General features: G+C 42.4%; 1 protein-coding gene across 2 annotated transcripts in view; it reads right to left on the minus strand.

Moving 5' to 3' along the window:
• LOC127044928 (tetraspanin-15-like) overlaps positions 1-23804 on the minus strand; it is a 210828-nt gene that overhangs the window by 33819 nt on the left and 153205 nt on the right. Inside the window, exons 6-7 of one of the 2 annotated variants that reach the window (XM_050940241.1) lie at positions 13895-13948; positions 6817-6933 (exon numbers count right to left, since the gene is read on the minus strand). In XM_050940241.1, the coding sequence (XP_050796198.1) occupies positions 6817-6933; positions 13895-13948 (171 nt within the window). The remainder of the gene's footprint in view (positions 1-6816; positions 6934-13894; positions 13949-23804) is intronic. The other variant, XM_050940242.1, reaches the window with a different exon arrangement.

Raw genomic sequence — 23804 nt, forward strand, 5'->3', positions numbered from 1 at the left:
TGAATTATAGCAGCAATACAGCCCTAGAGTATGCACCAAACCCAGTGTTTTTATATTACTGTATAAAGCAGGCACCACCAGACAGTATAATGGGGCACTGCATTCCAGCACCTGTTACTGCTATTTACAGATGAGCTGCACCCGTAATAACTTTGTAACGAGAGCTGAAGGAACAAGTGACCTTTTTGGTTGGGGCTGTGATGCTGTTCATTTAGCTCTGATTGTCTAGCACGTGTAATCAAAAGGATTCACCATCTTTGTCTTTCCCTTGTAAAAAACCAAAAACCAAAACAGGCAAATCAGGGAGCGAAGAATAGCATTTTTCAGATATTTTTGAATATAAAAAGAGATTTTAAAAAGACAAAACTTCAGTGGAGGAAACCCTGAAAGTTTAATGAGTCTTTTGTCTTGACATGTTTTTCCTATGACCCAACAGAAGTATAAGGTGCTGCTTCTTGGCGTAGATCCAATGGCATATTAGTTTCACTTTGACACATCCTTTACCAGAGGGACAAGGGCATAAAACCTGTATTTGCAGAGGAAAGACTCAAACCAATAGCTCTTTTCTATCATCAACTACTTTGATTTTAACTGCAGTGGAGGATTTTTTTTTTTTTTTGCTGTTTCTGAGTCCCTTCAATTGCTGGGTGATTTGCTTTAAAAAAACCCCAAGCCATCATGGGTCTTACAAGATAAGAAATGCATAAAATATACTAAGAACTTCTTTCCTGAACTGGGTCATGGAGGGGCTGGGCTGGGCTAAAGCGGTGTTATAGAGCTTCCAATACTGTGCTCTTTTTGTCTGTGTGTTCACAAGCGCACACACACACACTCTCAATCAATCAAATACACCCTCAAAACAAACACATGCTTTGCAAACATACACACAAAGATAAAAAATACTGCACTGTTTAACTGCTTTATAAAGATACACATAGAAAATCAAAATTTCTAATACCCCTTGTCCCCAAATACAGTGGAAATTTAGCATTGGGAACAATATTTGCTTAAAGGAATATGCCCACAAGGAAATTTCTTATTCTGCTACTAGTTGCAGGTATTTCATTGGACAATTGGAATATAAATTTTTCTGTCGGGGTAGAAATTAACACCTGTGCAGGAAGTCAGCATGAGGGCTATTTAAATCCTAAATTGAGAGCATAGGCTACATGCTGGCCTTCTGCATGGAGGTGAAATTCACCCTTTGAATGAGGGTCATGGAAACATGAGCAAGCCCTTGAGTTTTGTTTCCTTACAAGCAGTCTTAGAGCTACCAGCAGTTACTGATAGGCAAACCTCAGTCCTGATAAGGACCCGAGATTTCAAGAAAGATGGTGCTGCAGCTAAATCACAAATAGGACACAGGTCACTTTGATTCTGTTCCCAGTTCTGTCACTGACTCCCTGAAAGATCTTCGCCAGACCAATCTGCATCTCCGGGCCTCAATTCGCAATGAGTGTGTGAGGATTAATAGGTCTACGGGGCTTTGAGATCTTTGCTGCTATTATGGATAGTTTCCCCATTTTGCAGATCAGGAAACCGAAGCACAAAGGGATTGTGATCTGCCCACCATCACACTGAATTGGTAGAGCTAAGATGACAACACAGGAGCACAGCCCCACGATCTAGCCCCTAGAGCACACTTCCAAAGTGGTGTCATCACAGAACTGGAGAACTTCTTAGAATGAATGGGGGAATTTGTGATAAGACAAAGGAAGTGAACACAATTCAGAAAGTACATAGACCAAGTGGCAGTTTAACTACTTAGCACTTCTTCACTCCCACTGTGATAGAATTATAAACAAACACGTTGCTTATGTACAATAGCCAAGGCTTTCAAAAGTGCATAGCGATTTTAGTAGCCCAACGTGAGACATCTGAAGGGGCCTTGACTGTCAGGGAGCAGCTACTACTAATTTTTCTTTACCAGTGACTCAAAAAAGCAGCACCTAATTGAGTTATACAGTTAATGCACACAAGTCAGAAATGGCATATGAGATAATATATTTAATAGGGCTGTCAAGCAATTAAAAAAATTAATCACAATGAATCGCATTATTAAACAATAATAGAATACCATTTACATATTTTTGGATGTGTCATGGTATAATTCCCCACTCTGAACCTTAGCGTCCAAAAGATGGGGTACCAGCATGAATTCCTCTAAGCTCAATTACCAGCTTAGTACTTGTAGCACTGCTACCAACCAGGAATTCCAGTGCCTGGTACACTCTGGTCCCAGCAAAACCTTGCCCGGGGACCCCCAAGACCCAGACCCTCTGGATCTTAACACAAGAAAAGTAAACCCTTTCCCTCACCGTTGCCTCTCCCAGGCTTCCCCTCTCTGGGTTACCCTGGAAGATCACTGTGATTCAAACTCCTTGAATCTTAAAACAGAGAGGAAAATTCACCTTTCCCCCTCCTTATCTCTCCCCCTCCCAGACTCTCCCTGAGAGAGAAAGTAATCCTAACACAGAGAGAAAATTAACCTCTCTCTCCCCATTCCCTCCTTTCTCCCCACCAATTCCCTGGTGAATCCAGACCCCGTCCCCTGGGATCTCACACCAGAATAAAAAAAACAATCAGGTTCTTAAACAAGAAAAACTTTTAATTAAAGAGGGAAAAACAGTAAAAATTATCTTTGTAAATCTAAGATGGAATATGTTACAGGGTCTTTCAGCTATAGACACTGGGAATACCCTCCCAGCCTAAGTATACAAGTACAAAGTAAAATCCTTTCAGCAAAATACACATTTGCAAATAAAGAAAACAAACATAAGCCTAACTTGCCTTATCTACCTAGTACTCACTATTCTGGACATATAAGAGACTGTATCAGAGAGATTGGAGAGAAATCTGGTTGCACGTCTGGTCCCTCTGAGCCCCCAGAGTGAACAACCAAAATCTAACAGCACATACACAAACTTCCCTCCCTCAAGATTTGAAAGTATCCTGTCCCCTGATTGGTCCTCTGGTCAGGTGACAGCCAGGCTCACTGATTTTGTTAACCCTTTACAGGCAAAAGAAACATGAAGTACTTCTGTTCTATTAACCCTTGACTATCTGTTTATGACAGGATGTTTTCTACATTTTCAAATATATTGATTTTAATTACAACACAGAATACAAATTGTACAGTGCTCACTTTATATTTATTTTTTATTACAAATATCTGCACTGCAAAAAACCAAAAGAAATAGTATATCTCAATTCATCTGATACAAGTACTGTAGTGCAATCTCTTTATCATGAAAGTTGAACTTACAAATGTAGAGTTATGTACAAAAAATAACTACATTCAAAAATAAAACAAAGTCCATTAAGTCCTACTTCAGCCAAATGCTCAAAGAAGTTTGTTTACATTTGCAGGAGATAATGCTGCCAACTTCTTATTTACAATGTCACCTGAAAGTGAGGACAGGTGTATGCATGGCACTGTTGTAGCCAGTGTCACAAGATTTTTACGTGCCAGACAGAGGTGAAAGTAAGCCGGTACAGAACAGGAGACATACAATTCTCCACCCAAGGAGCTCAGTCACAAATTTAATTAATTAATGTGTGTTTTTTTTTTAAATCGATCATCATCAGCATGGAAGCATATCCTCTGGAATGATGGCCGAAGCATGAAGGGGCACACGAATGTTTAGTATATTTGGCACGTAAATACCTTGCAACGCTGGCTACAAAAGTGCCATGTGAACGCCTGTTCTCAATTTCAGGTGACATTGTAAATATGAAGAAGGCAGCAATATCTCCTGTAAATGTAAACAAATTTGTTTGTCTTAGCTATTGGCTGAACAAGAAGTAGGACTGAGTGGACTTGGTGGTAGGTGCTAAAGTTTGACATTGTTTTGTTTTTGAGTGCAGTTATGTAACAAAAAAAATCTACATTTGTAAGTTACAATTTCGTGATAAAGAGATTGCACTACAGTACTTGTATGAGGTGAATTGAAAATACTATTTCTTTTATCATTTTTACAGTTCAAATATTTGTAATAAAAAAATAATAAAGTTAGCACTGTACACTTTGTATTCTGTGTTGTAAAAGAAATCACTATATTTGAAAATGTAGAAAAACATCCAAAATATGTAATACATTTCAATTGGTATTCTATTGTTTTACAGTGCAATTAATTGCAATTAATTTTTTAAATCATGATTAATTTTTTTGAGCTAATCACATGAGCTAACTGCATTTAACTGGTAGCCCTAATATTTAATATTACTTCATAGTTATTAAAAGCCTCCAGTGAAATATAAATTGAAGACTGAATAATAAAGACACTTCATCATTTATCTATATCCAGCAGGAAGTCCCATTATATCAGGTAGCAATGGGGATTAAAAAGTATTTAAAAGAGGCCAGAAGGGAAAGTCAAGGACAAGTAATTAATTTGGAAACATTAATCTCGCCCATTGTCTAGTGGGAAGTGCTCTGCAGATACTGGCTCTTGGGAAAGAAATTTTTCAAGTGTTTAAACTGCTGACCATAAAAGTGATAGCAGAATATTTAGCAAAATAGGGAAGGTAGCAGGATTCTGACAAATTGTTTGAGAACTAGGAGCTGCTCAGACGGTCAAAGGGGCAGGAAATATTATAGTGCCAGGGCTCTTGAGTCTAACTGCAACATGTTCAACAGAGTAAAACTCGAAATGGCAAATATAAGGCACACTTGATACTGTAAACTTAATTATATAAAGCGAATATGCTGATAATGCATTAGAAAAAAAACAGGCAGGGGGTCAAAGTCCATATGCAGGAATTCAGGGCTTTGTCTTATATAGTCGCCTATTACCCACTCATGTCCCGATTTTTCACACTTGCTATCTGGTCTCCCTACTTAGGCCAGGAAATTTATAAGAATTACTCATCCTATCGAAAGTCTGTAATGCAGTATGTACTCACCTCACAGCCAATTTATGCTTAATCCTTATTTTGGTTGTTCAACATTTATCTCCTGTTTGACAAGTTTTGTAAAAACAAATGTGGAAGAGCTTTGCTGCAGTAACATATGCTCCAATGAAAGCTTTGATTTTATATATTATTACCTTATCAATAAAATTTCAGGGTTGCATTAAAATAAAATCTTTGCAGTAATTTAAAGCAATTAATACGGTAAAGCACATCCTGAAAACTATATTGCTGTGAATAGGTTCTTAGGTAAATAAACTATATCCTCTCTGTGGGTAAGCTTCACCTTTTTCTTAGGGCTGCTGAGGTAGGATAAACAATAACGGTATATAGAATCATGGAACTGGAAGAGACCTCAAGAAGTCATCTAGTCCAGTCCCCTGCACTCGTGGCAGGACTAATTAATGCTAAATATCAAGTCCGAGTCAGGACTCCCTCTGTTTTAGCCTCTAGTGTATTATTATATGTCCCCAGCTTGGGTTCTTCTGGTAGCTGTTCCCAAGCACCTTATGCCAAAATTAAATGGGCCCATTAAACATGCAGTCAGCTGAGAAAGCAACTTAAAACCAATCAGTTTAGAAAGCAAGCCCCAAAACTGGCCATAAATGCTGCAGATTCATACTATTCAGTAAACAGATTCCTTTCACCATGAAAGACTGACTGGATCGCATGTCTGCACAGTTAGAGAACATTTTGTAGCAGGCACAGAAACTGTATGCATCAATGCACGCCATAACCTTTCTTCAGGAGCAAATAAAAATAGGCAAAAAATTACTACATATCCAATATTTTAGGCCATCACAGGTTAATTGGCGAGGGATGTGACTGGTGACACAAGAGTATGCTCAAGAAAGTTGTCTAGCAACATATCAATGAGATTAGAACAGTGTACCTGATTTACAGTGACTTACTCCTCTGAACTACAGGATGCAGTAACAACTGCCGGTGCTGACAAAGTGCATTGCTACTGCCAATAGTGTGTGTTCATGGCTAAGTAAAACAAGAGGCCATTGGGCTGTATGTTCAGCTCCGTCAGTTTCTATGAACACCCTTGTCTTGCAGAAATAGGTTTCTGCTTAAGAACTAATTGATGACCTTTCAATGCTGTGCTCTCCCTCTGGAACAAGGAACGTTCCCCTTTTGTGTCAATGTATATCTTGATGCTTACATTCAAAGAATTTTCTGTAAACAAAAATTGGTGGAGCAGAACCAGTTTTGTGGGGTTCACATGAGATGGTACCTGAATCCAAACCACTTCTGGTTTTGCAAAAGCAAAGTAGAGAGCTAATAATTGTTGGGACAATATAGCAGAGGAGCCCAGGGTTACAGGTATGCTCCAGAAGATGGTGGTCCCCCCTCATACGGTCTTACTCCTGGAAGCTCACTGAAGCAGCAGCCTGCATTAAGGACAAAGCACCTAATTTCATTCCAACAGTCTATAAAGGACACAGTAATGTCCATTCTCCTACAGGAGTAAACACAAAACAGTTCAATACATTACTTGCAGATTTTACCTGGCAAGATCCAGAAGCCCCAAACTGCTTAATGCTTAGTTGGTTAACACCAGGATACGTATAGCTGTTAAATTTTTGGAAAGGAAAACAAGAAGAGCTTTCCCATGTTCTTTCACCCCAGGATGTACCCATACATTCCATTGCACTTAGCTGAAGAAGTGTGAAAGCCCATCTAATTTTAGCAGATCACTATAGCAGGTAACAACCATCCTTCCCTATGTCCTCTTTAGAAGAAACAGAAGACCATTTTCCACCTGTGACACAAAGCTGGAGGTGAAAATAAAATAGATTTCCCCCCTTTCACATAACCCTGCAAGTAATGAATGGAAAGGACAAGTGGGCAAGTCCCTTAGGATGATGATAATGAACGACAAAAAGAGTTCTCACGTACCTGTGGAAGCAGCAAGGTAGAAACTATCCCAAAAGTGACTTCAAAGTTGTCTTTAAACCACAGACCAACTGCATGGATACAGCCTCGCACATGGATAATGTCAACCAGTTGCAGTCGCTGCAAGCAGAACAAAACCAGGGAGTAAGATGTTTTGAAATCCAATGAGAGCTGGGAGCCTAACTGCTCTTTGTGCCTTTGAAGTGATCTGGGTTGCCAGCGATTAGATTCTAAGGTATATATGTTACACCCGGGGTAACTTATTTCTTTGCAATATTCACTTCCAAAGCTTTTTATACTAGGATGCAACCAGAGGCGGCTCTAGACATTTCGCTGCCCCAAGCAGGGCAGCATGCCATAGGGGGCGCTCTGCCGGTCGCCGGTAAGGCGGCTCTGGTGGATCTCCCGCAGGCGTGCCTGCGGAGGGTCCGCTGGTTCCACGGCTCTGGTGGACCTCCCGCAGGCGTGCCTGTGGGAGGTCCACCAAAGCCGCGGGACCAGCGGACCCTCCACAGGCACGCCTGCGGGAGGTCCACCGGAGCCGCCTGCTGCCCTACCGGCGACCAGCAGAGCACGCCCCACGGCATGCCAACCCAAACACGCGCTAAGTATGCAACCACTAGGTATGTAAAAAATGCATCTTTTTAAAGAGTGGATGCAATTCTTACACAATGCACTGAAATCAGGGTAAACCTCATGGTTAACCTTCACCTTCCTTGTGCATTGAACATTCAAGCCCCAAACCTTTCTACCTAAAACTATAACAACTTCAGTCAGATCAGACTGATCTGTATTTTTCGGCTGTGGTTACTAGATGTATTTTCTGAGATCTCTGAAAGTGCGTCACTATGCACAGACTTCTCTCTTTCCTAAATGAGCCCATCTATCTGCTAAAACCTGGGAACAAAATAAGGGACAGCTATAAATGCTAAAAAAGGATTGCTCTTACGTGGTTGTAATTTCACTGGCCTTGATAGAATTTGTGCCGTGCAGTAGCAGCAAAATGCATCACAGTAAATTATGGGTATTGACCTCCCTTGCCTACAAAGGAGGCCTATTAAAATGACATATGATAGCTAAGGTATTGGAGCACATTTGAGTCAGCATCTGTGTTTAACTTGTGAAGCTGCATTGGGTTTATGGTACTGCTGTTGCTGTTCTTAATCCCATTGAGAGAACAGAGGCTGCATTTTGATGACGCATGATTTTAAGAGGAAACTAGCTGGAAAATATTCAGGATAGAAAAAAACTAATCCAGAGCCTTAGAGACCATTCACAAATTAGAAGACAAAGGAGTGAATTCTAGTCTCATTTATCTGGTGTATCTGAGTTTGGAATGGGCCCAAGAAAGACTCCTACAGCTCAGAAAGATGTGTCATGGTCTGTGAGATGGAGTCTAGCACTTCTGCTGAGTCACTGGTTTAAATCCGGTCCAGGTTAATAGTGGCCAAAAATCGTTAGCATAGGCAGCCTAAATGAAATAAATTGACAGTCTTTAGAGTGCACCTGTGCATCCACAAGACAAAATGATTGCACAACTAATACCCCCATTGGCAGTTTTTGAAAAGATGGGAGACTGAATCCACTTGAGGGCTAAGAGCTGTATTAGGGGAACTTTGTCTTGCTACTGTTAGCAACACACTGAAATTTACAAGCATTCAGAATGGGGAGGTCATGAGGCAGATGGTTGATTTCACCTTCTTAAAATTCCTATTGCACATTTCTTCTATAATATTATAGACATGGACCAAACAGATTCAGGGCTACATTACAACTATGCCAGCCAGAACTTTGTGTTAGAGATGTGTGACAGACCCAGACCAGTGGGGTACAGGAGTCTGGTAGAGAGCAAATATACTGGTTACTGGATGAGTAGTTTTCTGTTCCCTGAGTGACCAGAGCAGGGGCTGCACTAGAGTAATCAGGAACCTGCTAGAACCAATTAAGGCAGACAGGCTGATTAGAACACCTACAGCCAATCAAGGCAGGCTAATCAGGGCACCTGGGTTTTAAAAGGAGCTTACTCCAGTCAGGGAGGGGGAAGCCAGAGGAGAGGAAGTGTGTGAGAGCAGTTGGGAGCAAGAGGCACAAGGAACTGAGAGTGAGAGGGTGTGCTGCTGGAGGACTAAGGAGTACAAGCGTTATCAGACACCAGGAGGAAGGCCCTGTGGTGAGGATAAAGAAGGTGTTTGGAGGAGGCCATGGGGAAGCAGCCCAGGGAGGTGTAGCTGTCATGCAGCTGTTACAGGAGGCACTATAGACAGCTGCAATCCACAGGGCCCTGGGCTGGAACTCGGAGTAGAGGGTGGGCCTGGGTTCCCCCCAAGCCTCCCAACTCCTGATCCGACACAGGAGGAGTTGACCCAGACTGTGGGGAAGATCATTGAGGGTACGTCTTCACTATCCGCCGTATTGGTGGGTAGCAATTGATTGCTCGGGGATCAATATATGATGTCTCATCTAGATGTGATATATCGATCCCCGAACGCGCGTATATCGATTCCGTAACTCCACCAACCCGAACGGAGTTGTGGAATCGACAGAGGGAGCCACGGACATCAATCCCGTGCCGCGAGGACGGTGAGTAATTCGATCTTAGATACTTCGACTTCAGCTACGTTATTCACGTAGCTGAAGTTGCATATCTAAGATCGATTTTCCCTCATAGTGTAGACCAGCCCTGTGGTGAGCAAATCTGCCAATAAGTGCAGGACACATCAAGGTAGAGGAGGAACTTTGTCACAGATGATAAAAGGGCACTGTGCTGGGGGGGTGTGTCTGGAAGCATCATACCTATGCTGTGCAGGAGCTAGGGAAAACAGAGCTCAGAAAAAGCAGCAAACCAAAAGAAACAAACTGCAGCGTGTGCTCCTAGCAGCATTGTTAGGTGTGTAGTATGGGCAGGGCTCTGTCCATGTGCCCATTTCCACCTGGTCATGTCCTGTTTGGGGCGTACAGCACTGTAAGAAGTGCTAATGGTCCTCCATGCATACCCTGTGCTCACAAAGCACTAGCTTTAATATTGAGACACCTGCAATTTGGCCCTTAATGTTATAGTCAATGAGATAATTCTGTATGTACATGTAATGTACCATACCTGGAAAGGTCAAGCACTGATCCCTGGATCGCTGGATCTAGAAGCATGAACCTGTATTGCCTGAGCTAAAACACAGGTTTCATAGCTCAAAGGCTGTTCTGGAAATCAGAGAAATGAATATCCAGTTCCCTGAAGTCCCCAAATCAGATCACTCAGGAATTCATTGTCAGAAAACAATCTAGTTGCTGTTACTTAGAGAAAATGCTAATAGGCATATAAACACCATCTCTCCCTCTCTACTGTATACACTGCATTCCCAAATCCCATCCTACACAAACAGTTTTCCAGCAAACCACCATTGCCTTTTGCATTCGATCTGTTATGTCTTTGACTTGCGTTCAGATTTCATTATTCCCTTTCCTTTACATAGAAACAAAACCCAGAACAGCGTGAGTTTCTAAGCCAGGGTGGCCAACGTGAGCCTAAGAAGGACCCAGAATTTACCAATGTACATTGCCAAAGAGCCTCAGTAATACATCAGCTCCCCCCTCCCAGCGCCTGCTGATCAGCACCGCCTGATCAGCTGTGTTTCGTGGCATGCAGGAGGCTCTGGGGGGGGCGGGGAAGAGGGGAGGAGCGAGGGCACAGCAGGCTCAGGGGAGAGAGTGGGAAGGGCGGAGTGGGGGTAGGGCCTGTGGCAGAGCCGGAGTTGAGCAGTGAGCACCCTCTTGGCATGGAAAGTTGATGCCTGTAGCTCCAGCCCCAGAGTCGGTGTCTATACAAGGAGCCATATATGAACTGCTGAAGAGCCGTATGTGGCTCCGGAGCCCCAGGTTGGCCACCCCTGTTCTAAGCCTTTGAGATGATCTGTTTGCTGAATTCCAGACAGACTGAAGGCTTTTTGTTTACTCACACAGAGTGTCAAGCTCTGAATTTGGGGTAACGACAACAGGTGTGTGTTGGTCTAGTAGTCAGAGCAAATAACTAGGAAACTCCTCTTTGGCTCTGTTCCTACCTCTGAAACAGGCCTGCTCAGCACTCTCAGCCCTCTCCAGTGGAAGCTGGTGATGGCTAGCACTTTTCAGATAGGCCCTGTGTGACCTTGGGAAAATGACTTAGCCTGTCTCTGCCTCTGTTACCTGTCAGTTGTATAGAATATTTACCTACCTCACAAGGGTATCCTGAGGCTTAATGCTAAATAATAAATTGTTGCACTTCCGGTACCTTCCACCAGAGGATCTCAAAACATTTCACATCAGGTAGAAGAGATGCATGGACCAGACTCCGGTGAGGAAGTGAAGCATGGTGCCCGTTTTATAAGATGTGGATATTGAGGCATGCTGCCCCTAGATCACACAGTCGGACAGATACAGAACAGAACCTTGGTCTTCCAACGTTCAGTCCTGGGATCTACCCACAAAACCAACCTGCCTCATTTTTAATGAATAGTTGTGAAGGAGGAAAGATGCCGTAAAACTGCAAACTGTTATTTTTATTAGGAGTTTTTACAGATTGTCTCTAATGCACTTAAAAAAGCACTCAGAGACTGTAAGCTCTTTGGGGCAGGGACTCTCTGTTCTTTAGCACAAGGGGGCCTGATTCTTGAAGGTTGGACAGATGCTACTTCAATACAAATAAATGACAATACTATATAAATAACGTGCTCCACAACAGCATCTGCCACTTCTGAGAGAAGAGATTCCTATAGGTGGGGCAACTTCAGGCTATCAGGAACTCTGCTGGCTCCAGGCATGGTCATTAAGCAGCTCAATGAGCTTGGCTTGGCCCAATAAACCCTCCATACATGACTGTGGCCCTGACCATTGGCTTGTCTCCGACCACACGTCTAATTCTGCTCCGAGCACCAGGTTGCATCGCCTACGCCCCGGTGTGTTACACAGGCCTTAGTTGGTGGAACTAACAAGTTATCCACCTTGAAGAGCGCAGCAGTATTCATTGGTCAACCATATGGGGTAAGAGCAGCCCCACCCCACATTGTGGGTCGGCTACAAAAAGAAAAGCAATTGCAGAGAGAGAGCAATCTCTGGGCAGCCGTGGAAAGGAAAAGCAGCCCCACAAGCCAAAGATGACATCCTCCTCCGAGATGCATACTCCGAGATTAAACAGGATGACAGTGAAATGCTACCTCAGTGAAGTAGGTGAGTATGACAGGTGAGGACACTCCCCACGTGATTCCAAGCCTTTTTAAGACCGGAGACAACCTTCCTGTCAGATTTGGAGTTGAAAGCCTTTTAAAGGACAAACCAACCTGTCATGAAAATGCACGATTCATACACTTTGCTTTACCCCCTTTTTGTTATTGTTGTTTTTGTTTGACAGACTGCACCGTGTCCTCCTCACCTTTTTTAATCATCATGTTTGTCATATAGAATCAGCTGGGGATGAGGAGATGACAGGTTTAATGATCTTTCTAAGCTGTAAGCACAAGTTACCATTTGCAGTGGACATGTTTATTTTCGGAGGCATCATGCTTCTGGGCTCAGGACGTGCATGACAAGCCAGTTGTAATTGATACATCAGACTGTCCTTTATAAAGGAGAGCTTAGCATTCTGGCTCTCTGATTTTTTTTTCTATTTGCCTTGCAGCTTTTTAATTTAATTATCCCCGAATGAATAATGGGTGGGTGGGAAAGGTTCTGGGTGAATGCCCTTTATTACATAGCTACTAAAGAGCATTTTACAGCATAAATGTTTGTATTTATAGCGGCAGCTTAAGCTTGAGCTTCCATTGTTTGTCTTCCCCTTTGACAATAATGAAATCTTTCCTTTCCCCTATACCCAACTAACAGAAATCATAGTTATCTATAGAATTAACTAGGTGGCAGGGCAAGGTGCTACATGACAAATTTCATTCTAATGTGGCAAAGATGGCTCGGTGGTCTAACAATCAGACTTGAAAGTTGCTAGAGGTAAAGGTTCAAATTTGGCCCTTGGCCTTTCTGAATTTGATAAGTTACGCTCCATTCAATTTACTCATTATAGACGAGACCTTAAAAGTCCCAAGGCCTTCTCCGCTCTGTGCAGACCTTACAAATCTGATGATGCTTATAACAACAGTGGGGGTCGTGCTCTGGCAGCATTGTTAACAAATGTTATGCTCGTCCCATGGCTGAGGCAGGGATCAGCTCTTTCTCTTTGTTTGGACAGCAGCTGGCACAATGATGTCCTGATCTTCCTGGAGCTGCTGAGAGTGACCCAAATATTGAGCATATAGCAAGAATAACAAATTACAGTGATTGTGTGGGGAACAAAGTGATTGCTGCATGCCCCTCTCCAGAGATGGATGCCCTACATTTTAGTGGAGACACGATGTCCTTAGGAATGAAAGGTGCTAAAAAAAAAAAAAAAATCAGCTCTTTATCTGTCTTGTGGTAATGACTATTAGCCCCAGTCATGGATCCCACTGCGCTAGGTACTGCACAGACATTACAGCAAGACAGTCACTGCCCCAAAAACTGACACCACAAGGAATTTCTGTCCATCATTCAGGCTGCTGGAAAGCGGACTGTTATTCTGATAGAAGTTTAAAAAAAATGAAACCCATCACAAAAATAGCTTAGTTATAAAAATACAGAAAAATACCCCCAATTAAGCCTTTCTCAGCTCAGCTATTTAGAAAAGAAGGTACATTTATTTATTTGTTTGGTTCTGATGCAGCAGAGGATTGGATTTATAGCAGATGAGAAAACCCAAAGAGACACCTCTCTCATTTTTAGACATCCTAGTGGCTGATTAGACACACGACAAATCAATAGGAAAATGAACAGCAACTCATGAAGTAGGACATTGACCAAATAACCCTGTAGCACAAATAAGATATACCGCACTCTCCCCAGCACCACCTCTCAAAGCACTACTCCTTCCTTCCTCAGACTCCTCTTAAGAGGAAAAGCTTTGCAGTGTGCCAGAATCATCCAGTCCTGCATATAGCTCTCAAAGTAGCATATGCCTTTAGAATGAATGGCTCATGAAGGAGGAGCCAGCAAGCAGAGAGCTACATTGCAAATGAAAGGCGTATGTTACCTCTTTTTCAAGGGTCTTGTATCCACACAAAGTGTTGATGACTTCTCCAGGGACCTATTAACAGAAAAACTGTTTCAGGCTTAGAGCAGAGTTTTGAGGAAACAGAAAAAAATCCTGAGACATATAAAAGCTGCTACCACTGCCTCTGGAGCTTGGGTCTCAGACCTTTCATTACAAACACAGGACCGGTAATTAACAAGCCTCTGATTTCGACATCAGTGGGGACATTTTCCAACACAACACAAAAGCTATAGACTAAGCAATATACTCCTAGAGCTTTCTAACTGATGCCTGAGAGTCAGTAATAGGCATGGAGTTTTTCCCATAGTAGCAGTGAAGTCTTTCCCATCCAGCCATCTTAGCCAATTTCATGCTGGCTAATGCAGAGCTGCTGCTACCTACAATGTGATGTCCAGTGCTTTGCTCAGTCCAGTTTGCAATGATTCATGGAGGGGCTCCTACCGATTCATTTGGGAGTTTATACAGCTTCCTATTAGGAAAATGTTTTTTATTTTCTCTGTTTAATTTCATTCCATTATTCCTAGTTATGTGGCCTATTACACCACCTTCAATAATATCTCTCCCCTTGGGGTGATCTAAGTGCTTCAGGAATCAGGACCTATACCATCATTGGAGAACATTATAACATTAGAACACAAACTCTCATTCCCTATGGTCCATGGGACTTTTCCACGAGAGGTTTAGAAACTGGCTTGGGAATTACAAAGAAGCAGGTTTTCCCATGAGTGGCCCACCATTTCCATCCCAGTTCTGTCAGAGAGCAGACATTCTGTTTTTTGGTCATTTTGATTCTTGATAAAACCTGGAAGGGCAGAGAAGCCTGAGAACTGTCAGGGAAGTTAGCAGAAGGCCTGCTGACATGAAGGAACTCACCACGCCTCAGGATCAGGCCTATAATGCATGTTCGCTTATTTTGTGAATCAAACAGAAGCTTTCTTATTTCAAGGCAATAAACTGAGGCTAGGTGTATATTTCAAAAGGTGTGCTGTGTCCATACAATGGTCACATTGAAAACAGAATTTTAGCAATGACATGATTTTGGCAACCAGGAAAAGCTGCTGGACAACAAAACAAACTTTCCATGTTTTACAGGCACAGAGATGAAAAGGAGAAATGTGCACATTTTGGAGCAAAATTGCGCTTTTCTGTAAAACATGGCATAAAAGAAACTGTAGAACAGGCAGTAGCCATTAAGCCCCAGTCTGTTCCTTCTATAATTGGGGAGGAAATTATTCTAACATTTCTTTAGTACAAATAGTCATTTTGACAATATGTTACTGCTCAGGGCTATTGTAAAACACGCCTTTTCCAATTTCCATTTATGCACTGTTAATCTGCCTGTCTGTGGCAAACAGAACAGAGTTAAAAAGGTTGATATAACTCCATTGCTCAGGAATGTGTATGTGCATTATACAGGGCACACGGGTGAAATCCAGACTGCACTGAAGTCAATGGGAAAGCTCCCATTGACTTCAGTGGGATCAGGATTTCATCCTTTGGGTGTGCTTCTCATTTGCACCATTCGGCCAGTGCAGTGGGGCCTTTGAATGAGGGCAAATGTAATTCACACCTGTATTAAGGCCCCATGATGTTGCTAGAATGGTATAAAGGGGGCTTTTGTGTCACTGAGAACCAGCCCTTTAAGGGCAAGTCTAGACTTACACAGTGTCGCCCCAGCTGAATCGATGGGTGCACCACTGTAGCGCTTTAATGAAGAGAGCTCTCCCGTTGGTGTAGATAAGCTCCTTCCTCGAGAGGCAGTAGCTATGCTGACGGGGTTGACATAGGAGCATCTACACAGGGGGCTAGGTTGGTATAATTACGTCATGCAGGGATGGGTTTTTCACAACCCTGAGTACATAGTTATACCAGGCCTGAATCTTGCTTGACTTACAGTTCTGGAGCCTTGCTATTTCACCTGTCCAGCATGAGAGCAGGGTTTTCGTTTTTGTTAAACCTGTTATTCAATGGATTGCACCCTGAATAGCAATAAAACTGTCATCAGACACATCTCCAGGACTGTACCAGGTACACAGGGCCCAGGGACCTCCCATGCTGAGCCAATGACCTGCTATGACCTTCCTGAAGTGCTGATGCTTCCATGTAGAATGGTGTCTAAAAATGCAGCTGTGGTCTACTGCCCCCTCAAGTACTTTTTGCTGTGGCATGCAACATTGAAGCCATTAAACCATCTGTCCTCTGCACAGGACTACTTTGCTTGAAGGGAAACATGATTGTAATGAGCTTACGGTTTGCAAATCTTTATGTTTAATTCATATTAACCAGCACGTTCCCCCTCCAAGCTCAATTTTAGTGCCACCACAGCATGGCCAGGCACTGGGGGACAATGATACTTACCCACTTCTGTTAAGCACTTTGCGATCTATGGATGACAAGTGTTGCGTATTTGGGGAGAACGTCTCATTGCGAGCAGAAGGCAGGACTGTAGAGCAGCGAAGATGCTAGCACACCATACAGGTTCACAGGGCTGAGAATAGAATTGCCAAGTTGATATCACGGCTCCATAGTCTTAGAGAACTTCCCACTCCCGCTGGAAGGGAGTATTAGGATGAAACTAGAGCTGGATGGGAAAAATTTTCCTACCCTCTGAACATTGTCTAAATATTTCCCATTCCAGATAAGAAAACTGAGGTTTTCGGAGGTTTTTCACAGAACATAAGGCTGTGGGGTTGCAAATGGAGAGAGACATACACCCCCTCCCCCAAATTGCTAGTAGCTCAGTGGTTAGGGCATTCCTGTGGGATATGGGACACCTGGCTTCAAATTCCTGCTCTGCCTGATTCAGAGCAGATACTTGAACCTGGGTCTCCCACTTCCCCAGTGAGCATGCTAACCACTGGGCTCCACATACAGATATGTATTTTGACTAGTAATTTCACCGTGGACCCGAGAATCATAGAATATCAACGTTGGAAGTGATCTCAGGAGGTCATCTAGTCCAACCCCCTACCATTTTAGATTTGGTTTTGGTGAGTAATGAGGACCTCATAGAGGACATGGCTGTAGGGGACAACCTTGGTTCGAGTGATCATAAGCTAATTCAGTTCAAACTAGATGGAAGGATAAACAAAAATAGATCTGGGACTAGGGTTTGATTTCAAAAGGGCGATCTTTAAAGAATTAAGGAAATTAGTTAGGGAAGCCTGGGGCACGGGTCACTTGCTGGAGGATTCTCTGCACCTTGAGGTCTTTAAACCATGATTTGAGGACTTCAATAACTAAGACATAGGTTAGGGGTTTGTTACAGGAGTGGGTGGGTGAGATTCTGTGGCCTGCATTGTGCAGGAGGTCAGACTAGATGATTATAATGGTCCCTTCTGACTTTAAAGTGTATGAATCTATGAAAGCAGGACCAATTCCCAACTAAATCATCCCAGACAGGACTTTGTCAAGCCTGACCTAAAAAACCTCTAAGGAAGGAAATTCCCCCACCTCCCTAGGTAACCCATTCCAGTGCTTCACCACCCTCCTAATGAAAAAGTTTTTCCTAATATCCAACCTAAACCTCCCCTGCTACAACTTGAGACCATTACTCCTTGTTCTGTCATCAGGTACCACTGGGAACAGTCTAGATCCATCCTCTTTGGAACCCACTTTCAGGTAGTTGAAAGCAGCTATCAAATCACCCTCATTCTTCTCTTCTGCAGACTAAACAATCCCAGTCCCCTCAGCATCTTCTCATAAGTCATGTGCTCCAGCCCCCTAATCATTTTTGTTGCCCTCCGCTGGACTCTTTCCAATTTTTCCCACATCCTCTTTGTAATGTGGAGCCCAAAACTGGACACAGTACTCCAGATGAGGCCTCACCAATGTCAAATAGAGGGGAATGATCACATTCCTCGATCTGCTGGCAATGCCCTTACTTATACAGCCCAAAATACCGTCAGCCTTCTTGGCAACAAGGGCACAATGTTGACTCATATCCAGCTTCTTGTCCACTGCAACCCCTAGGTCTTTTTCTGCAGAACTGCTTCCTAGCCATTTGGTCCCTAGTCTGTAGCAGTGCATGGGATCCTCCGTCCTAAGTGCAGGACTCTGCACTTGTCCTTGTTGAACCCCATCAGATTTCTTTTGACCCAATCCTCTAATTTGTCTAGGTCCCTCTGTATACTATCCCTATCCTCCAGTGTATCTACCACTCCTCCGAGTTTAGTGTCATCTGCCAACTTGCTGAGGGTGCAGTCCATGCCATCCTCCAGATCATTAATGAAGATATTGAATAAAACCAGCCCCAGGACTGACTCTTGGGGCACTCCGCTTGAAACCAGCTGCCAACTAAACATGGAGCCGTTGATTACTACCCATTGAGCCCAACGATCTAGCCAGCTTTCTATCTACCTTATAGTCCATTCATCCAGCCCATACTTCTTTAACTTGCTGGCAAGAATACTGTGGGAGACCGTATCAAAAGCTTTACTAAAGTCAAGGAATAACACATCCACTGCTTTCTCCTCATCCACAGACCCAGTTATCTCCTTATAGAAGGCAGTTAGGTTAGTCAAGCATGACTTGCCCTTGGTGAATCCATGCTGACTGTTCCTGATCACTTTCCTCTCCTCTAAGTGCTTCAGAATTGATTCCTTGAGGACCTGCGCCATGATTTTTCCAGGGACTGAGGTTAGGCTGACTGGCCTGTAGTTTCCCGGATCCTCCTCCTTCCCTTTTTTAAAGATGGGCACTACAGTAGCCTTTTTCCAGTCATCTGGAACCTCCCTCGATCGCCAGGAGTTTTCAAAGATAATGGCCAATGGCTCTGCAAATCACATCCGCCAACTCCTTTAGCACCCTCGGATGCAGCGCATCTGGCCCCGTGGACTTGAGCTCTTCCAGTTTTTCTAAATAGTCCCGAACCACTTCTTTCTCCTCAGAGGGCTGGTCACCTTCTTCCCATACTGTGCTGCCCAGTGCAGCAGTCTGGGAGCTGACCTTGTTTGTGAACACAAAGGCAAAAAAAGCATTGAGTACATTAGCTTTTTCCACATCCTCTGTCACTAGGTTGCCTCTCTCATTCAGTAAGGGGCCACACTTTCCTTGACTTTCTTCTTGTTGCTAACATACCTGAAGAAACCCTTCTTGTTACTCTTAACACCTCTTGCTAGCTGCACCTCCAAGTGTGATTTGGCCTTCCTGATTTCACTCCTGCATGCCTGAGCAATATTTTTATACTCCTCCCTGGTCATTTGTCCCGCTTTCTACTTCTTGGAAGCTTCTATTTTGCGTTTAAGATCAGCAAGGATTTCACTGTTAAGTCAAGCTGGTCGCCTGCCGTAGTTACTATTCTTTCTACACATTGAGATGTTTTTTTCCTGCAACCTCAATTAGGATTCTTTAAAATACAGCCAGCTCTCCTGGACTCCTTTCCTCCTCATGTTATTCTCCCAGGGGATCCTGCCCATCAGTTTCCTGTGAAACCTTTCCCCGTTAGCGTCTCGTCAGAACTAGGGTAGTTTCTTGTGAAAAGTTTCACTTTTGACAAATCAACATTTTCTGATGAAAAACTATTTTGTTGAAAAATTCCCAACCAGTTCTAGATAAAACTCTGTGGTGAACCTCGTGGTGGTTTTTCCCAAGTATTCTCTTCCCATGGGTTCTACCCAGAAGAATTGCATTAGGACCCAATAACATCAACATCCATGAAGTCTTTTGAGCTGTCTTTGCAAGAGATAGTGTTTCATGCACTTCTGGAAAAGTCCTACAGAATTTAATCACAGTAAAACTTTCTACAGGTTCTGCATCTTATAGAATTTAAATAGAAAAGCATAGCCCTGTAAGCTTTTTGGGGCTTGGGCTTGTATTTCTAGGTGTTTGTACAGTGTCCAACTATTCTGAGGTCTGAATAAAGTATATCTATAATGATGTTGCTATGGAATTCCAGGGGTTGAACCAAAAATCTATTGTATGGGTAACTTTCTCACTCAAACAGAATATTTTCTATGCAAACCTGTTGAACTTCAATAAAAAACCTACTGGCATAATCCCTATTAAATACTATAGGATTTGTCCATAAAGGTTCTGTCATCAATTAATTTTTTAAAATGCATTTGTCTGGCACTTTCTCCAAATCCAGCTATTTCCAACTTTGCATTAAATGACTCAGAGTTCTTTTATCATCTCAATTTCCTGCCCTGGTGCCCACACAGCCATCAGCTTCAGTAATGACATCATGACACCTGCTCCCAGCTGCATCAGATATTTCTGGTACACCGATTCCACTCTGGTCTATTTAGCCATTAAATATGTCTGTTCTAGCTTTTGGATTTCATCTGTGCCAATCTCTTTTCTCTTTCTATTAACAGATATTTTAATTTCCTTGAACAGAAAGACCTTGATAGATAAGATGTGGGAGAAACATGGGTTTTCAAATGACATTTATATTCACTGTATTATTGGCCCATTATCAGCGATATTAGTTTTTACATGCAAGATGGCCAATAGCAGCTTGCAAATAGCCTTTCCAAATGCAGACAAATTCTACAAGTGCTTGTATACTAATGCTAGAAGGCTAAATACTATGAACCTGAGTGCTGGTTTTAAATGGGGATATTGATATAGTAGACATCACAGAAACTTGGTGGAATGATGCTAATCAATGGGACACAGTAATACCAGGATACAAGATATACAGTAATTACAGAGTAGGTCATGCTTGTGGAGGAGTATCATTATATGTGAAAGAAAGCATAGAGTTAAACATAGTAAAAATCTTAAATGAATCAAACTGAACCACAGAATCTCTAGGGATAAAAATTCCATACTTTAATAATAAGAGGATAGCAATAGGAATATACTACCAACCACATGATCAGACTGCCAAATGTTCAGGAAGATTAGAGAGGCTATCAAACCAGAGAACTCAATAATAATGGGGGATTTCAACTACCCTTATATTGGCTGGGTATCTGTCACTTCAGAATGGAATGCAGAGATAAAATTTCCTGACACTGTTAATGACCTCTTCTTGGAACAGCTAATCCTGGAAACCACAAGGAGAGAGGCAATTCTTGATTTAGATCTAAGTGGAGCACAGGATCTGGTCCAAGAGGTGGATGTAGCAGAATCGCTCAATAATAGTGACCATAAGGTAATTAAATTAACATCCTTGTAGGGGGGGAAATACCAAAGACACCCACCACAGTAGCATTTAACTTCAAAAAGGGGAAAGACACAAAAATAAGGAATCTAGTTAAAGGGAAATTAAAAGGAACAGTCAGAACAATAAGAACGAGGAGTACTTGTGGCATCTTAGAGACTAACACATTTATTTGGGCATAAGCTTTCGTGGGCTACAGCCTACTTCATTGGATGCATGCAGTGGAAAATACAATAGGAATATACACACACACACGCGGAGAAGGAGAGGGAGAGAGAGAGAATATGAAAAAAGATGAAGGTTGCCTAAAAGTGGCAATTCAACAAAAAAACTTCAAAAAACAGACTCCAGCAAGAAACTGCAGAACTGGAATATATTTGCAAACTGGGTACCATCAAATTAGGCCTGAATAACAACTGGGAGTGGATGGGTCATTACACAAACTAAAAACTGTTTTCCTCATGCTAATTCTTCTCCCTACTGTTATTCATACCTTCTTGTCAACTGTTTGAAATAAGCCATCCTGATTACCACTACAAAAGTGATTTTTCCTCATGCTGATAATAGCCCACTTTAATTGATCTGCCTTGTTAGAATTGGCAAGGCAACCCCCATCTTTTCATGTTCTGTATGTGTGTGTGTAGATATAATCTTCCTACTGTATTTTCCATTTCATGCATCTGATGAAGTGGGTTTTAGCCCACAAACACTTATGCCCAAATAAATGTGTTAGTCTCTAAGGTGCCACAAGTACTCCTCATTCTTTTTGCTGATACAGACTAACATGGCTACCACTCTGAAACCAGTCACAACAATGAAATGCCTGCAGGCTTAATGTAAACTATTTAAAAACACCATAATAGAGGCTCAAAGTAAACGTATTCCCCCAAATAAAAAAAATTCATAAGAGACCCAAAAAATGCCACCATTGCTAAACAGAGTACGGTAAAAGAAGCAGTTAGTTGCAAAAAGACTCCTTTAAAAATTGGAAGTCAGTCCTACCGAGGAAAATAGAAAGGAACATAAACTCTGGTAAGCCAAGTGCAAAAATATAATTAGGCAGACCAAAAGAGAATTTGAAGAGCAACAGCAAAACATCAGAAGTCACTAAGTAATAAGTCACTAGGACCAGATGGTATTCACTCCAGAGTTCTGAAGGAACTCAAATATGAAATAGTGGAACTATTAACTGCAGTACATAAACGATTGCTTAAATCGCCCTCTGTATCAGATGACTGGAGGGAAATTAATGCAATGCTGATTTTTTAAAAAGGCTCAAGAGGTGATCCTGGCAATTACAGGCTGGTAAGCCTAACTTCAGTACCAGATAAATTGCTTGAAACTATAATAAAGAACAGAATTATCAGACACATAGATGAACACAATACATTGGGGAAAAGTCAAAACAGCTTTTGTAAAGGGAAATTATACCTCAATCTATTAGAATTCTTTGAGGTTGTCAACAAGCATGTGGATATAGTGTACTTGGGAGTTTCAGAAAGTCTTTGACAAGGTCCCACACCAAAGGCTCCTAATCAAAGTAAGTAGTGATGGGATGAGAGAAGGTCCTCTCATGGATCAGAAACTTGATAAAAGATAGGAAATGATGGGCATAAATGGTCAATTTTCACAATGGAGAGAGATAAATAACAGGGTCCCCCAAAGATCTGTACTGGGACCAATGCTACTGGGTAAACAGTGAGGTGGCAAAGTTTACAGATGATGCAAAATCACTCAAGATAGGTAAATCCAAAGCAGACTGTGAAGAGTTACAAAGGGATCTCACTAAACTGGGTGACTGGGCAACAAAATGGCAGAAGAAAGTCAATACTGATTAGCGTGAAGTCATGCATATTGGAAAACATAATCTCAACTATACATACAAAATGATGGGGTCTAAATTAGCTGTTTTCACTCAAGAAAGATCTTGGATTCAGCATGGATAGTTCTCTGAAAACATCTGTTCAATGTGCAGCGACAGTCAAAGAAGCTGACAGAATGCTAGGAACCACTGGGAAAGGGATAGATAAAACAGAAAATATCATAATGCCACTTCATAAATCCATAGTCTGACCACATGTTGAATACTGTGTGCAGTTCTCATTGCCTCGTATCAAAAAAAGATATATTGGAATTGGAAAAAATACAGAGAAGGGCAACAGAGCTAGGGGGAGAGGTAGATAAGCTGGAGGGTAGGGATAAGGTCCAGAGTGACCTAGACAAATTAGAGGTTTGGGCCAAAAGAAATCTGATGAGGTTCAACAAGGAGAAGTGCACAGTCCTGCACTTAGGAAGGAAGAATCCCATACACTGTTACAGGGTGGAAATTGACTGGCTAAGCAGCAGTTCTGCAGAAAAGGACCTGGGGATTACAGTGGATGAGAAGCTGGATATGAGTCAGCAGTGTGCCCTTGTTGCCAAGAAGGCCAACGGCATATTGGGTTGTATTAGTAGAAACATTGCCAGCAGATCAAGTGACGTGATTATTCCCCTCTATTCAGCACTGGTGAGGCCACACCTGGAGTATTGTGTCCAGTTTTGGACCCCCCACTAAAGAAGGGATGTGGACAAATTGGAGAGAGTGCAGAGGGCAACAAAATTAAACAGGGGGCTGGGGCACCTGACTTATGAGGAGAGGTTGAGGGGACCAGGATTGTTTAGCCTGCAGAAGAGAAGGGGTGGGGGAATCTGATAGCAGCCTTCAACCTGAAGGGGGGTTCCAAAGAGGATTGAGCTCGGCTGTTCTCAGTGGTGGCAGATGACAGAACAAGGAGCAAT

The sequence above is a fragment of the Gopherus flavomarginatus genome, chromosome 2 (genome assembly GCF_025201925.1).
Source record: "Gopherus flavomarginatus isolate rGopFla2 chromosome 2, rGopFla2.mat.asm, whole genome shotgun sequence".
NCBI lineage: Eukaryota > Metazoa > Chordata > Testudines > Testudinidae > Gopherus > Gopherus flavomarginatus.